At 40.0% G+C, this 18094-nt stretch overlaps 1 protein-coding gene across 5 annotated transcripts in view; it reads left to right on the top strand.

Annotated features, from left to right (window-relative positions):
• Positions 1-18094, top strand: part of CTNND2 (catenin delta 2) — a 245222-nt gene that overhangs the window by 29716 nt on the left and 197412 nt on the right. For 3 of the 5 annotated variants that reach the window (XM_083623764.1, XM_083623763.1, XM_083623766.1), the window contains exons 2-3: positions 595-789; positions 13213-13465. In XM_083623764.1, coding sequence (XP_083479890.1) covers positions 717-789; positions 13213-13465 — 326 coding nt within the window. In that variant the 5' untranslated portion in view covers positions 595-716. Of the gene's footprint in view, positions 1-594; positions 790-13146; positions 13466-18094 lie in introns of all 5 variants that reach the window. The other 2 variants (XM_083623767.1, XM_083623765.1) reach the window with 1 other exon arrangement.

Genomic DNA, 18094 nt, shown 5'->3' with positions numbered 1-18094 from the left:
TACGAAATCTCACAATCTGGCGTCTATATAGCACATGACAAAACAGCTGACAAACCACAAAATCCTGCCCTGTTTAAAGGGAAGGATGTACTAGGTCAACTCTGGTGTTCATTCTGAAGAATAATTGATATTCGTAACTTGGTTTCAGTCTAATATTGAAGATGTGGGCACAAATTATGGTACTCGTTTGAATGTTTACTCCCCCATCTGCTGACAGGCTTCTCTGAGATAAAGCAAATATATTTGGAAACGTGTGTGTGTTTTCTGGCATCGCTGAAGAATCCCCCTCACGTTTGAGAAAATCAGATTGTGCAGCAGCAACAGATGGCTGGATGAAGACAGAGAGTGTGACTAACTTGAGCCACTGCTGCCTTGTCATGTTTATTCTTTCTTTGTAATTTTTTCAATAGTTTTGATTTGTTTAAGGTCTCCCCCCCCCGCCGCCAATTTGTTAGCTGCTTTCTTTTGCTTGCAAGGTAATCGGGATATATAAATTATTGCGTTTCTGTTTTTCGATGTACCTTTTGGAGTGCTGTTTCCTCACAAGTGGTTTTGGTGTTCCCCCTAATGTTCCCATATCAATTTATGTTGCAGCTGGATCCCGGGCTTCTTACACCAGCCAGCATAGCCACCTGGGCTCCGAGCTAAGGGCACTACAGTCTCCAGAGCACCACATAGATCCTATTTATGAAGACAGAGTATATCAGAAGCCCCCTATGAGGAGTCTCAGCCAGAGTCAAGGGGACCCTCTTCAACCAGCACATACAGGCACATATCGCACTAGCACAGGTAGGTGAAAACAACCTACATTCTCTTTCCACCCTCCCTCCCCTTCCTGTCTGGGTAGGTATGATGCTTTAATTCATAAATTTCTGCGTTTTTGTATTCTGTTAGAAACACAGTGACTGAATCTGCGGTCAGAAATTTGTGCATGCTACTAAATAAATAAATAACGTCTTTATTCCCCACCCCACCCTTTCTCATAGTTTCTTTCTTGCACACTTACTTCTTCATTTTTGAGCTAAAATATCATATGACGGCGCTCAGAAATCATCCCTGGCTGCTGTACTTCCTTTGTTCGCTCAGGATGTATATTACTAAAAAAGGGACAGGGAGACTTTCTCCTATGATGAATAGGCCATTTACAACTGGGTAGCTTAATACAGGTGGGATGGCGAAGGGGGAATTAATTAGACATGGAACATACGTTCCATTCTCACTTCGTATGTGCTCATTCATTCATTAACACTATATATCACTCCATGTTAAAGTAGCAGTGTCTGTGGCTGCATTTCAACCAATCAGCTCCATTGATTCATCTGTAATGGTAAGAGCGCATGACCATACATCAAATGTGTTGGTGTACAGTTTTGAGTTGTGGGGAGGTTGTTTCAGCTGTGTGAAATAGCTCTATATTTGGAAACCTGTGAACAGCAACCAAGTCAGTACTGGCAATTAATTTATGAAGGAACCCGCAGCCAGCATGTTCAGAACCAAAATACCCTTCAGACAGACACATCGAGAACAAACAGTAGACATTGCTGCAGCGTTATTCATATTTATGGGATGTTTTATTTGCATTGTTGATCTTGTACAGAGAAGGAGTTAGAATTTCCTCAAATCAAAAAAAGACCATTTGCATTGCCAGAAGACTGGTTTGATTTTGCTCTAAGTCTTTTTATAGTCACATTTTGAATTGTGGAGATTGCCTGCTTTCTTTGGGGCTAATTTAATTTTGCATTCTCTGTGCACCCAGATATGTCAGAGTCAACCAAATATGAAGGAACTAGCTGCTTAATTTGATATAAACAAGAGGGTCAGTAAAGAAGCACTCAGGTGCTGGTAGTAATGACTGCCAACAGAGTATCAGGAAAGAACAAGACTTGGAAAGGAGTTGTGCTTATGGCCATGATGAGCAGATATGCTACAACTATAATTCGATTGCAAAGTGAGTAAGTAGTTAACGAGAGGAGTAAGGATGGCCTTGTGTTTGCAGGCCTAAAGTCAATTTATAATCTGTAGATCTGCATTGGGTGGTGTCCTTTATGCAGAAACATTTTTTAAAAAGGATACAATAAAGGAGGGAACTGTTTGCCTAAAATTGGCCAATGTTGCATTCATTTTTCAATTTATTACTGTAATTTTTGGAAGTAGGGGAGGTTCTAGCCTGTGGTACAGATGCAAGATGTTCCTCTGCTATCGAATCAAATCCCTTTATGGGAAATTTGCCATCCACATTTTCAATTCTGCGCTGTAGACACTGTTAATACCAAATTAAGCAGCAGTCCTGACTTCACTTCTGCCAATGAGCCAATGAACGCAACGTATACTTGTTTTTGTTAAACTGCCCAAGCAACTGCTTTAAGCATATCCACAAACACAGATCACTTATGTTCACTAAAGGCAGCGGGAAAAGTTAGAGAGAGAGAGAGAGAGAGAGAGAGAGAGAGAGAGAGAGAGAGAGAGAAGTGAAGGATCTGTTCTATAGTGGTACACACTTCTAGTCAAGATAGCTGTGTCCTGTATGTAGCTTGTGCTGTGAATGATGCTGTGCCAAAAAATAGCCCTTGATTGTGCTCTGCTGACATCAGTTATGTATAGCCTGTTCTTATTGGCCCTTCCTTTGCAAAATCCCTTATCAAAGGAAGCAGGAAAAGACTGCTGAGGAGGCTGTTTAATCATTTGTTTCTGGAGTTGTCTGTCTCTTCTTGTTCTCCATGGTTCCTGAGCCTCCCAGGGCATTTGGTTTTCCTGGCTCTTTGCTGACTTCCCTCCTCTTTCGTAACTCCCTGGTTGCCCAGGTTGGTTATCTTGTTTGAATTCAGTGACCAAGATTACCCCAGGATTGAGGGAACCAGCCACAACACCCTACTGCAGTCATTTTTTTAAACCCACTATTAAAAGCAAGGCGTTGTATTGTAATTAGGAATTTAGGAGTTGCCACTGGTTTTCTTTTTCTTTATCAGTACCTCTCTAATGGTGCCTTTGTGCTTAGATTGCCTTCACTAAGCAGCAAATGATAATGTTGCATTATTATGAATGAAATTGCTTAATTTTGTGGTTGAGTTCGGCAAAACTTTACACTCACAATCTTGTTTCAAATAGATTCCTTGAAAGAGAGCAGCTTGTGGTTCTCTTCTTTCTGTCAGTGCCTCTCATAGCAGTCACCTGGTCTGCACAGAGAAATAGTGTGCCCAAAGGGAAGCCAGATTTTTGTCTCCTTGAAGGTGGAGGCTCTATTCCCGGGTTTCATATATTGACTTAGCTGGACAGAAGGCATTTGAAGTATATTTTCCTGCCTTTTCTGCCCTACTTAGAGCTGTACATATGCATACTTCTAGTTTGTTGTTGGCCTAGCTGATGGTTTTGTTGAGTGCAGCTGGGAAGTTGAGAGTTCCTTTAACCAGTGAGAGGTGCAGTCATCAGGGAAAGAGCTGAAACAGTGGTGGTAGACTCCAGACTTTTTGTTTTGTTTTAAAAAGTCCCTTAGCCAACACATTTGGTGTGGTCTTTTTGAACACAGAAAAGCTAGGTTATCTGAAGGACCCATTTTCACCCATATGACCATGCCTAGTTGTTAAGATATGCATTGGTGGGCCCTCCTCTCCTTCCCACCCATAAGAGAGGAGGCGAGCATGAGAGAGAGGGCCTCTTTTAGGTCATGGTTCTGGAGTTGTGAACTCCCTATACATGGCCCCTACAGTGCAGGCCTTTAAGCATGCCTTAAAAGCCACTCTGTTCCATTCTGCCATTCCTTAACAGTGTTTTGTCATTGTTTTCTGAGACTCTAGGCTTCCCTACATTGGTTTTTAATGCTTCAGAAAATGTACCGAAGTGTATCTCATCTCGTTGTACACCACCTTGTGGGGGATATCCTCTAAAACAGGTGGCATAAATACTTTCAAATAAATACGGCTTCCAGTATTCTGCCAGTTTTATAGTATTGATTTCATACATAAACTGAGATTTCCTTCTGTGCTCAGGAACACAAGAGCCTCTAGAATACTGTAAGTTTTTCTCAAGTCCCAGAGAATATAGGTGTAATCTACCCATAGGAAAGCTGATTTACCCATTTTATCAGTTGCCTTATTATGGTGTTTGAACACACTTAAGTATTTAGGATTTCTATTTCTACATGTTCCAAAGAGCTTTGTGTTGAAAGACTGTCCAATTTCTACAGACTTTTAGAACCGGAAGAAACTAAGAATAATTGTTAGCAGCAGCAGCGTTCCTTCTTTAAAAAACAAAATGTTGTGGATGATATAAGGCTCACAGGATTTTTGTTGAAGAGGCAGTGCCTGGCTGGAAAATTCTGGACGTGGACATTTCTGAAAAAAATTTGAAGAAATCAAAAAGAAGATATTTTCGAATGAAATTCACTTTAGACACTTAAAAGGAAAGCATCACTTAGGGACAGAAAACGTCAGTCATTGGACCTGTTTATGCATCTCTCCCTATTACTTGATCTGACAAGTATTGTGCTTTTAAAATGCTAGTCTTCATTTTCAAGTATTCATTTTTGTTTGCCATGAAATACCTGAAATTCCTTGTGGATACTTAATTCTGAAGTACATAATTTGTTGTTGTTGTTTAAGCACACATAAAGTTCTCAACTGTATGAATTCTCAAAAAGCAGCATCTTCGAATCTCTGAGCTGAGAAACAACTGCAACCACACCATCAGGGTATCAAATTTTGGAACATTTATCTATCAAGACTCATTTTAGCAGTATCAATCCATGAGCAAAAGTCTGAACCAAACTAAGAAAAGTCAGAGATGGAGAAGCAGAAAAATGCCACTTTCAAACGTCTTTTCTATGTTAAAGCTAAATCAGTGCCCTCAAGGTCCAGAGCGTGATCAGAGAAAGGGAAATACTTGAGGCTGCTTCATGGAAACACGGCAGAACATCAAATAAAAAGCTGCATCAGTGAAAGTACCACAAGAAGCTATCAAGCTGAGAAAGTACAGCATTGTTTTTCGCTCAAGGAACTCTCAAGGAGTATCACTACTGATCACAGATGTATAATGATCAACCTGAGAAAAGGCAACATTAGTATGTTTGCTCATCCTTAGCCATTAGCAAGTTTGGGCTAACAACTTTTTTATTATTTTCAGAGCTGAGTGTCAGCATGTTCTCTGGATGAGTTGTTCCATGTTGGCTTTTTTTTTAAAAAAATGAGTATTCACAGGTGCACATTCATACAGGTTCTTGCAGTATATCAATATATCACTATGCTTGAGCTAGGGTGTAAAATTGTCTGGAGCTTAATTTATTTAATTAGTTAAAGGAAACATTTTCACCCCACACTTCAGCCAAAAGAGAGTCCCAAGAACAGCTTATATATGACCCATTCAAACAAAACAGTTTTTGCCCACAGTCTTAGTCTAAAAGACATACTACAAAAGGAAAGGGGGTGGAGAGGGACGAGGAGGGAAAGCAAACTCAGGCACCAGTTCTTAGTATTGTGGCCTCTTGTGTTGTCCTATATCTCTGAGCTTAGAACATCCACAGAAGAGGGTTTTTATATGCCTAGTCTCCTTGTTTTCATGTGTTACTCTGCCTTTCAATCACTTTGAACTTTAGACCTGGCTTTAATAGATTGATGGACACTGATGTTCAGTGCTGCCAAATCTGCATGCAGGTAGTTTTCCTCCCCAGAAGCAGAGGCGTGCGGATTAGTATCACCTGTGTCGATATGACGGAAGTCTGATTATGGAGGTAGGGTATGTTGAGTGCATGTGTGTAAACGGCTTCGGTCCAGTATACCTGAAGGAGTGTCTCCAGCTCCAAGGGGCTTCTGGCGGTTCCCTCACTGCGAGAAGCCAAGTTACAGGGAACCAGGCAGAGGGCCTTCTTGGTAGTGGTGCCCGCCCTGTGGAACGCTCTCCCACCAGATGTCATAGAGAACAACTACCACCAGACTTTTAGAAGACATCTAAAGGCAGCCCTGTTTAGGGAAGCTTTTAATGTTTGATGCATTACTGTATTTTAATATTTTGTTGGAAGCTGCCCAGAGTAGCTGGGGAAGCCCAGCCAGATAGGCGGGGTATAAATTATTATTATTATTATTATTATTATTATTATTATTATTATTATTATACAATTGTCCCTCTGATCCTCAGTCTGTTACAAAGCGGTTCTCTGACAAAACCAGTTGCTGACCAGGGGCATATGCTTTTTGGTGTGTTTTTTTTGTTTGTTTTTTTGTTCAGACACTAATCAGTCCTGCTCTTCTGATAATTAGCTTGATGCTTTCTCTTTGATTATAGTATATGGACACGGAATGTTGTTGGTCTCCTTTGCGAAGTATGTTTTAATACTTGTCAAAGATTTTACTTTGAAAAGTGGGCTATAAATAACGCATTCTGAATTGGTACGTCGGGAGTAAATTATTGAGCCCAAGATGTATATGTTTTATCTGGGGCCATCACCTGATTAAGGGAATATTAGATTATTAATTGTAGATTATTAATCCTTGGGGAGGTCACTTCAGTGCTACACACGTTGGATCATGCCACGTCTTAGAAGAGGTGTTCCATTTTATTGAGGAGAGAAGCGGGGGATTCGTTTTCTAACACTGTCACTCCCACCCATAAGTTTTGTAAGACTGCAGTCTTTAACAATGTATACTCAGAAGTAAATCCCATTGGATTCAATTGGCTTATTCCCAGGGAAGTGGCATTTGGATTGCAATCTCAGGTAGCAGCTCTAAGAATGGGGCAAGTCTGCATAATTTGTGCCAGTTTAAGGTAAGCCAAACTCCATTCAGCAGTGGGGCTACTGTTGACTGAGTCAGCTTAAGCCTGGTAGAAGGAAAGCAAGCCTTTAAAATAGAGTTTGACTTGCATCGCTCTTTTAAAAAGGTAAAGGGACCCCTGACCATTAGGCGCAGTCGTGATCGACTCTGGGGTTGCGGCACTCATCTAGCTTTATTGGCCGAGGGAGCTGGCGTACAGCTTCCGGGTCATGTGGCCAGCATGACTAAGCCGCTTCTGGCGAACCAGAGCAGCGCACGGAAACGCCGTTTACCTTCCCGCCAGAGCGGTCACTATTTATCTATTTGCACTTTGACGTGCTTTCGAACTGCTAGGTTGGCAGGAGCAGGGACCGAGCAACAGGAGCTCACCCATGTCACGGGGATTTGAACCGCCGACCTTCTGATCGGCAAGTCCAGGACCTATGAACAATGCCCGGTCCAATCCCCTCCCACAGCATGCTCCCATAACACCCATTTCTCAGAGTTTACACCAGTGTAAGTTCACCAGTCTTGGCTCAGCTGGCTGAGCCAGGATGATGGAGTTGCACTCCTGTATATTTAGCTGAGCCAGGGTTGGGTAACCGATGGTATCCAGCTGAGCTGGGAATCTGCTTCTTCAGCCAGCTTGGCTTCTTGTGTCTACTTGGAAGGGAGCCCAGCTGAGTTCAGTGGAACTTACTCCCAGAAAAGTATGTTTAGGATTGCAGCCTTAACTGATTAATTGAATTTAGATTGCTGCCCTAGTTTCAGTCAGATACCTTTTAAACACCATTTTTTTGTGAAATTGAAAGAAGATGTTTGATTAAATTTTGAAATTCTTGATCAATATAACAATCAGATAAATAGGTAATATCCCAGTAATCCCATGAAAACGAGGCCTCGGATTGTCAGACGTGTCTCCTGTTTCTATGAAAGATAAAAGACAAGTTAGGTTCATCCTCCATCTTCCTTGTTCCTCTTTGGTGGGATAAGATGACAAAGAATAGCTTTAAAGCAAATAAAAGGAAATATAAGGTAATGCATTGTAATTGAAATCTTAGAAGGAATAAAATGACAGGCAACATGTCTTGCAGGTTTTAGAAACTGGAAAAATCCACAGCTGAGATGTTGAGGAACATGGGAGTAGCTCTTTCAAGACAAGGACAAAATGATCTGTCAAAAGGAAGAGACAGGGTGGGGGAAGGAACGGGAAATAATAAAACAGCTTGAATTGTATTGTGCCCTTAGTTGGCCATTGGTTATTTCAAGTCAGGTTTCTTTTAAAGACATAAAATGGAATATTCCAATGCAAATTAAATAAACCGGAGGCAGCGGGGATGGGAGGAGGGGTGATTTAGGTGTTGATGCATCGTTTATGATGGACATATGTTTTTGTTAAGGGTTCTTTCGAATGAGATGTGCTAGAATGATGCAGAAGAAACTCATTGTACAAATTAATTACTGGCATAATTTGTTCTTTTTGAGGTTTTTGAAGTTTCAATGCCACCGTTTACCGTAATTTCCACAACTTGTGGGAATTGTGTAGGTGTTATAGTCTGTTCTGCAGCTTTTGTTTTATTAGCACATTTAATTAAAACTTGATTTTGTGTGCATCCTAGTGTGTCTTAAAAAGACGGCATGCATCTTTTATCCACTTAGCTGGCCTACAAAGATAATCATAAAAGTAAATTCAGCTTCCTTTCTTTAAGGGTGGGTTCACATTGCTGCCTTTAGAGAGCAGTGAAACTGATTCTTTTCCCATGTGCCCTCATTCCTTTCTCTATGTGTACAAACCAGAGGGCATTTAGGGTGTGGGTGTGGGTGTCTTTACCCTAAGCAATGATGTTCACCCCTTGGCTAGTTCCACATTAAGAATGGCTTAAGGACTCCATAGCCATGTCAAACAGCAAATCAAACAATAGCATCTTATAACAAATTACAGAATGCATGCACATTTTGGATAATGCAGTGTCAACACACAGATTAAAAGCCCAGCACTGGAAAAGCAGTGAGTAAACCTGAGTGTGAACACAGCTGTAGTCTAGCTAAATGTCTGGTTGCTATAAGGAGAGGAGCACGCAACTCCTGCCAGAACAATGTTTCCACCCACTTTATACTTATGGCTGCTGCTACATAGCGGATTTCATATCCCTTTCCCAAATTTTAACATGTTAAGAAATAAAGTTTGTTACTCTCATTAGATTGTGTGGTGGCACACACAATCTAATGTGTATTAATGCATGAATGGAGATCTCCCCGCTCCATGATAGATGTACTTAGAGCTTTAAACCCGTTGACTAATTTCTACATTTACTATATTTTCCAATGAATCCAGGTGCCAAAATATTATTGTTTCTCCTATAAAAGCTGCTTGACAGTTTGCGTAATGGTTCAAATTTTGTCCCATAGGCTGTTGAATGTAGTTTGCTAATGTGAGTCAAAGAAACAATGAAGAATCTTTTAGCGCCTTAAAGACTTAACAGATTTTTTTGTAACATAAGCTTCTGTGGATTAGAATTAACTTTGCAAGAAGTTTGAAGTTGACAGGTGTACATACACATGGGTGTAGAATGAAATACTGTACCTCTGAGGTATGGCTGGCACTCATTCATTTTCAGTGCTAACGTAAAACATAATTGTTCTCTGAAACATCTGTTGAATGTTGATTTAGTCAGCCACATATAGGAAGAAGCTGGCCTCTCTGTGGTGTCAAATATAGTTTTAGCGATTGTTGAATAATTGCTGTTTTAATTATGGTATCCTTAAAATCTGTTCCTATTTGTTCTGAAAAAAGAATTTGATGAGTGTTGCTGTTTTGAGGTTTAGGTTATCAGTAACTATGAAGGGTGGGCTAGAAATTTTATCAAATGAAGAATTGCGTCAAAATGGCAAAGGATAGTCTTCAAATTTAATTAATGCTTAAATGCAGGCAAAGTAGGCACAGAGGCCATTCATAATGGCACAATAGCTCAGTCTTTGGAGCATGAGACTCTTAATTTTAAATTTTAAGCTTTTACGAGCTGGGTTCTCTCTGCAGATGAAAGAGTCCTAGGGAGTTTTAACGAGCTCAGTTTGTTTGCAGGCAAATTCCTTCTTGGCAACCAATTATCCCCACAGCAAGGTTTTCAAGATACAGTGCCCCCTGAGCTCAAGAGCAAAGCCCATGTATAGGGTGGACAGGCAGAGCTGATCTCCCACTGACCGCATTGCTGGCGCCCTGCACAGCTAGTTTAACTATCCCAAAGGCAGACCAGAATGAAGTCTTGCTCCTTCTGGTCTGCTGCTGAAACCCTGCCTCTCAGAGGGGCCCTCGTTGGCTAATTTGCACTCAAAGTTTAGGTGGGGTATCCCATCATTCTACATGGCCAGCCACGAAGGAGGCAGGGTCTGCCTTATCCTCTGTCCAGGGAGATGGGCCGGGCCACAACTGTCCCCTCCACAAAGAAGGGGTAATCAGTCTTTCCCTCCTATCCAACCTCTCTCCCCCAGGCTCTTTTAGCTTCATAGCAGGCACCCCACAACCCGAGTCACCTTTCCCCAATACTGTTGGTTACTAGGGTTTTGACCAGTGCTGTCCCTTTCCCCACCCCCACCCCTTTTTCTCTTCTCCCCAACTGATGTTCAGCTGTGATTCACAGTTGGCGAAGGACTTGTCAAACAACTCCTCTGTGTGTGTGTGTGTGCGCGCACGTGTGTGTGTGTTTACAAACACATAGTTTTCAGTGTACCTGTAGACTACCCTAGTGCAGAAATCTCTTATGGGTTGGTAGTCCAACTTTGCTGCTCTAATGATAGTCATATTTTTTTTATTTCTTAATGACATTTGTATATTGCCTGAAACATAAAAGTTCTTACAGCTTACAGTAAATGTGAAAATAATTGAAATACGAACTGAAACGTAGAACTGTTGAAAGGGGAGGGGAGGTACACAAGGCCGCTGTTAGTGTGTATGATGTTTTTTAAGATTAAATACCTGATATCACCCATGTGGGCTAATATTACTTTACATCATTGCATTCTTTTTGAATGTCTACTAACCAACAAATTTTCGGTACTGCACCATCATAACCATTGTCATAATTAACAACTACATTCTGTAGTTCAGCTTGCTGTTCCATATACACCCAAATGAAAATTGCATGAAGAAAAGGAATATCAAATCCAAACTAGAATAGATTGAAATGCTGTTCTTAATTTCAAGGTGAAGATGTTTAAAATGTTCTTGAATCCTAATTGGTATATGGTATTTCTAAAAGTCACATGGAATATTCAGGAAACATTGACATGAAGTGTACTTGTAAATTATTTTAGTGCTTGGTATAAACCTCTCTCAGTCCATTCCAGCTCTTTAATGAAATAGCAGTTGTCATTTGATTGGATTGATATGCATCTCCTAAATGCATATTTTCAAGAGAAATGGCAAACACAGTTATAAAGTTGAACAATGAGAAATGTCATCCCCAATGTTCTTTTGACGCTGACAGTAACAAGACAATACGTATACTTTTGCTTACCCATTTTACTTACCTTGTAATTATGAAATATTTGTCCTAATAAAATGGAAGTTGTGCCAGTTTGAAGGTCGTATGTTTTTCTCTGTAACGTGGAAAGAAGAAAAAGCCCATTGATGTTACCTTGATTTCCCAATTTGGGATGACTATTCATTAAGGGCAAAACTAGTTCAGTGGACCTGGATCGCTGCTGAATATTTAAAAATAATTGGTAAGGAGGGCAGAAGTAAAAAAAAACCTTAACTTTCCTTGCTTGCTGCATCTCCCTTGTACGCTTGCTCCCTAGCTGTTTTTCCTCTCTACTGCCAGCAACGCTTCTCTGTTAGAAGAAAAGTTGCTGAAGGAGGTGAGTTTAAGGGAAAGGTGTTTGGCAGGGAAAGGTTTAATCAGCCTTCCTTCATCCTTCCAAACCAACGGCCTCATTTCATTACAGTTTGCATTTGTCAGGGACTTGGGTTCCTAATCCTGGGTCCTTCGCCAAAGGTTCAGTCTGTTTGTAAGGTTAATATGAACAGAAGGGAGGAAACTACTGGGAAACCTCTAAGATACTTGATCAGACTTCATTCTTTCCCTCCCCTCCCCTTTGTTGTACTTGTGGTTTGGCCTCCCGGAGAGCTTGTTGTGCAGTGGTAGGTCAATGGCAGGGTGAGTGGCAAGAACTATAATCCTGTCAATATTTCCTTTGAAATAAGCCTCATGCATTGAATGGGATTTTTTTTGAAGTCAGAATGCACAGAATTTCAGTCTTGGTTAATTGCAGTTTTTAAAAAGTTTAAGAGGATTTAAACAGTACAGAATGTATGCTAGCCTGTTATTTTAAGACCACCATATCAAACCCACTGAGAACCAATATAATTGGGCTTTTTTCTGTCAACGATGACCCTTTTTAATCACAAATGTTGTTACTCTATAAAGTACAGTTGCATTTTGCATGAAGTTTACAGTCCAGGCATGGCACATATATGCAAAAACACCAAGCAGGTCCCTTTCAGTGTTCAGGCTTTGAAGTGCTCTTATGAGATCTTGTGGGACCATCCAAGTTCCCTCAAGATCTTGGGAGATCATCCAGGAGTCTGCACTCTGAGAGGGACTTGCCCAGTAAGCAAGGAGGAGAGCTTGCACCGAGTGCAAAAATAGCTTCTATTGTCTCCTCCCTACATTCATTAAATCTGCAGTTTCAGCTTGCCAGCTTTCAACCATGCAAAGTTGAAATAGCACTAGTTAATGGCGCATAAGACGCGATCGTACTGTAGTGACAAAAATCTGGCCACTATAGACAGAAAAGAAACTCCTAGGATTTGGCCCGTATTTTGAATAAATTTCGATCTTGCCTCAAACATCTTCACTTGGAAAATGAGTGTAATAAAAGACTGAGTGTTATTTCACTAATTTAAAAAATAAGCAGCTCCTTGATTACATTGTGGCTATTAATAACCACCAATGGGTTACGTTTTACTTCTAATGCAGGCAGATAATCTGAATATGGTGTTGGGACATTTGAAGGTTTGATATGGAAAAACACTGTTAATGCAATTTATATGCATTGTCTTCATTATTCCTGTGTAATCTTAGCATGAAGAAGAAGGTGACAGGTGATCTGCATGGGGCTACAGTTCCTAGGTAGCAGTTTTGCCTTTTTTTAAAGTGTTCCAAGTTTGGCAACTGATAAAGTAGCACTGTGATGCCTAGGGGTTTTGTTTGTGTACATACTGAACCTGTGGCTAGTATTCTTGAACATGCTATAAAGCAGTTACTCTTCTGGCTAATAAATGTGACACTTCATTTAAAGCTTTTCATTTGAACTGTGTTTCATGATGATTTCAGGAATGACAATGTTCTTTTTTTCTCGTTCTTTTCAAACCCCTGTTTATATGTGTGTATTTTTTTCCTCTGCCTAGACCTGGTTAACCATTTCTGTGAACAGGTCCTCAATTTTTTACTTTGTCCCTACTTTCCTGTCGTAGCCCCATCTTCCCCTGGTGTCGACTCCGTACCCTTACAGCGCACAGGCAGTCAACACGGCTCACAGAACGCAACAGCGACCTTCCAGAGGGCCAGCTATGCAGCCGGCCCAGCCTCCAATTACGCAGACCCCTACCGACAGCTGCAGTATTGTCCTTCTGTTGAATCACCATACAGCAAATCTGGACCAGCCATCCCACCTGAGGGAACCTTGGCTAGGTCACCTTCAATTGATAGCATTCAGAAAGATCCCAGGTGGGTAAAACCTTACTTCTATCTACAGCTGTATGAAGTCATAAAGAGGTTTGCAGTGGCAACCGGTTTCATATTTTACAAGTGTGTTGTGCTGTGTTGTTTTATTTAATCGGATAAACCAACCGGTCACTTGAGGTTCTTGCTTTGACTTCTGTTTGGTTAGCACTTTTGCAACAGAGTCGCCTCTTTAACAACAAAAATCGGAAAAGTGTTTTGGTGCTCCTCTGTGAAATCTTCTGTGAAAATACTTTTTTACAAACACGTTGCATGCATTTGATCTAATAATTAAAGGAGATTGCATTACTATTTTTGGATTATTTTAATGATTACCCATTAACAAAGAAAATTACTGTTTGGGTGTCTGTAAAGATTAATAGTTTTGTTTTTTAAAAAAAAGCTACCAGTTCAGCTGGAGTAAAGAGAGTGAGAATGTTTCTATTATCATAGGGACATTTAATTCAGTGTATAAATGTTTGAGCTGGGATTACCGAAGTATGTGCAAAAGACCCTTAGTCAAAAAGAATGTGACTGATTTACTTCCATTGGCAGGTGGTGTGACTTTCATGGTTTTTATGCAGAACAAATCTTCAAAAGCTCAACATGCAGGGGTAAAAAACACACACAAAAAGGTTCATTCACTATTAAAAAACCCCGCAATGCATTCAAAGTTTTAAACTTTGATGGCAAATTCAGTAGACTAGTAGCTTGTGTTTCTACTTCGAATCTGAAAAAGTTGGGTTTCATAGCTCATGATAATATTTCACCTCTGTTTGCTCTTGATGTCTCTCATGTTCGGTTTGTGAATGGATCAGTGTTTAACAGTTCAGACGCATAATTATTAGCCGTGTTTCGGGATTCAGTTGAACGTGGGTAGAATGAAACTGTAGGTGGAGTAATGGTGCACATGCAATCCAGTCCCCAGCACCCCATGTTTCTCTTCTAAATTTTGCATGGTTAGTGCAAAGGTCTGAAGGTGATTTTTTTAAGCACATTCAATTGAGCACACTTAGAAACCTCCGAGTTTGAGGTGGAGTTTTCATGTATGCCCCTGCCCTGTCCTCATGTCCATGTGAATGCCTGAACACAGTTATGGGCTCAGTATTGTTTAAAATGCATTTTTGCATGCAGGAGAAATCTTCTTGACAATTAACAGCTTTCCTGTATTGTTAGAAAATTGTAAACTGCCTTGTGCATAGTAATATAGAAAGGTTGTATATGAATTAAAAGTGAAAAATGAAAATATTTTGGACACTAGAGAGAGAATAATATTAGCTGCAATGGATAAAGAGAACTGTCAAGTTACAATGCACATTCCTATTTCCGTCCATCATTGTTTTAGGGCATTGTTATATAAAAAAGGTCAGTGTCTCTGTACTATTTTCCTTGTTTTATTTTACAGTGTCCCTTGATATTTTGCATATTTCTCTTAATTTTTGCATAGATCTTCCTTTCCTGGTAACTTTTTTATGTTGCGCATAAAACTCTTTCCATAAAGAACTACTTCTTGTAAGTAATAATACAGTGTGCTAAAGTTTATGGAACTTAATTTGCACACCTGCACAGATACACATGACCTTTTGAAAAAAGGTTGCAGCTAACACTTATTTGTAACACCACTTTGAAAGATCCTTGTTCTGTTTTGTGCTTTGGTAAAGTTTTACCTACATTAACAGCTAAGAGAGGTTTGGCCTTGATTCAGATAGTTCTTGTCTCTTCTCTTATTTTAAAGGCTGGTTCATTTGTTGACGTGAAACCCTTACGGGATCACTTTATAGTTTTTATGTTGTGAAGTATTTGTGTGGCCAACGCTTCATGTATAAAATTCAGTCCTTGCTGGGTTTTGTTTTGTTACGTCGGGGAAAGGAGATAAATATCCTATACTCTCTGTGGACCATTAATGCTTACATTTGTATTGCTGCTATCTAAAAAAAAAAGCAGTGTATATTATCCACCACTTCATTATTTTTCATAGAAAAAATGGAATTCATTATGATAAGCAGCAATTAACACCTTTATTGCCATGACTGTGATGTGAGATTAAAATATGGAGCGAAAGGCTTTGCTTTTTAAGATAAACCGAGATGTTCCGGGGGAGCCCTTAAAATACCGTATTTTTCGCTCTACAAGACACACCAGAACGTAAGACGCACCTAGTTTTTGGAGGAGGAAAACAAGAAAAAAAATATTCTGAATCTCAGAAGCCAGAACAACAAGAGAGATCGCTGCGCAGAGAAAGCAGCAATCCTTTTTGCTGTTCTGGCTTCTGGGATAGCTGCGCAGCCTGCATTCGCTCCATAAGACGCACACACATTTCCCCTTACTTTTTAGGAGGGGAAAAGTGAGTCTTATAGAGCAAAAAATACGGTATATCTGTTTTATCTTCTTTTTGGTTTATAGGGAAATTATATGGGAGACCATTATGAGATCAACTAGAACATAAACTGTAGCGTGTCTCCTACTTGCTTAATTTTAAAACAGTATGCTAGGAGGATTCAGGTAGACATAAATAATGGTGAAACAGGTCATTGTGGGAGGAGGTGGCTTTCCTCTGTGGCTTTTGGGTCCCTCCTACTTTCCTGCTCTTGCCCATCATGTCCTTCAGAGACTGACAGATTTGGCAGATCAAGGCTGCACCAGCCTTAAAATAGCCTTTTTGCAATTAACAGCTATTCGCTGCATCTTTCTTTCTTCCCTCAGGGTAGATATTTCTTATGCTGTCACTTGTTCTTAATGCTGTAGAGTCTGCACAGCTTTACAGGCACCTATCAGTACTTATCCAGTCACTGAATGCTAGAAGGAATTTGGCACTGTATTCCTACCGTTTGTGCCAAGGCAACAGCTCAACAACATGTAATATCCTGTTTTGCCCCATTGCATTGAAGCAGCAGTTGTGTATCCCAGCCAAAACACTTATTTGGTGGCATAATTATGAAGGAAGGCTGGGAGGGAAAACAAACCAATTTAAATATATAGCTGTGAAAACAACAGTAGAGTTTCCTGACAACTTGTCCAATTCTCTGCTATGTATATTCCCTCCTTCAATTCTGCTACGTGTATCTTTTGGCTAGATCATACTTACATGGGGAGTAGCAGACATTGTCAAAAATCAGGGTGGATTTGATGTAAATCAAATCAATTTAAATCAGTAGTCAGTAAAACTTGATTTAAATCACTAGTTAGTAAGACTTGATTTATTTTAACAGAAAAACTTATTCTTGCTGGTATCATCTTAATATTTACAACTAGATGAAGGTTTCATTTTTGGAATAATAAATTTTCAGAGTAGTTTTTACAGTTATATCAAAAATTACTGATTTGGTTATACTATTAGAAATACATAGATGGATAATTATGAAATTATTGTGAGGTTTAATAAGTTAACTGTTTATATTTGGACAACCTTTCTGCTTTACTTTATTGGAAGGAGAAAATCATTTCCTTAATAACAATTTAAACAATTTATTTAACTAAAGCAATAACATTATAGCATATGTATCCATGATTGTTAACTGATGTGGTCAAACTTAAAAGAAGAAAAAACTTAGACTGAGTTTTAGCACACATGAAAAACTTAAAACAAATCCTTATTTCCTGATGAATAGCCATTGGACTAAAATGTAACCTAAATAGAAAACTATCTTTAGAAAGATTTTTCCTCCAAAAGCATTTTATTTTAAAAATGACAGAGATAATAACACTGGTCAACAACACATTTGTTGTCTGCGTTTTTTCAGTTGATTTAGGACGAATCTGATGTGCTGAATCCAAAAATCACATTGGTTTTGCTCAATCAGGTCAAGTTTTTCAGCTATGGCCACATGTCGTTTTTTTACGTTTTTGTTCACATGTAAGCTTGTGTGGAGCATTTTAGAAGAAGTTGGTGGGGGTAAAATGCCATGTCAAATAATTGTTTTGATTGGAAATGATTATTTTAATGACAAGAAGTATTCAGGTCCGATAGTTCTGGGTGATTATGTCGAAAAGGGATCAGTTTGAAGTCATAAAACCTCCGTTTTTTCTCGGAAGAGAAGGACTTGGTGTACTGTGCAGATATTGCGCAGCTTCTGCTCAAGCTTGGAGTGCCACAGTACGAACCCAACGATTGGAGACTGTTCATTGACAGCAGCAAGCGATCACTGAAATGTGTTCTGCTACACAACGGCAACCAGTTTGCCTCTATACCCCTGGCTCACTCAACTACACTGAAGGAGAACTATGAAGCGGTGAAGTATGTGCTGGAGAAAATTGGTCATGATTAGCATAAGTGGTCTATTTGTGTTGACCTGAAGATGGTTAACTTTTTGTTGGGACAACAGCCTGGCTTCACCAAGTACCCATGTTTTCTGTGCATGTGGGATAGTAGGGACCGTGCTCAGCATTACACGAAGAAGGACTGGCCTGTGCGGGAGGAATTGGTGCCTTGCAAAGAAAGGAACGTCATCAACGACCCTCTGGTGGACAGAGACAGAATACACTTCCCACCGCTGCACATCAAGCTTGGCTTAATCAAGCAGTTCACCAAGGCTCTGGACAAGGATGGTGACTGCTTCACTTACTTGTGCCAGGCTTTTCCAGGATTGACCATGGAGAAGTTGAAAGCTGGCATCTTTGACAGTCCTCAGATCCGTC

Source organism: Podarcis filfolensis, assembly GCF_964270895.1.
Source record: "Podarcis filfolensis genome assembly, chromosome: 7".
Classification (NCBI taxonomy): Eukaryota; Metazoa; Chordata; class Lepidosauria; order Squamata; family Lacertidae; genus Podarcis; species Podarcis filfolensis.
This window is presented reverse-complemented; position numbering and strand designations above follow the sequence as displayed.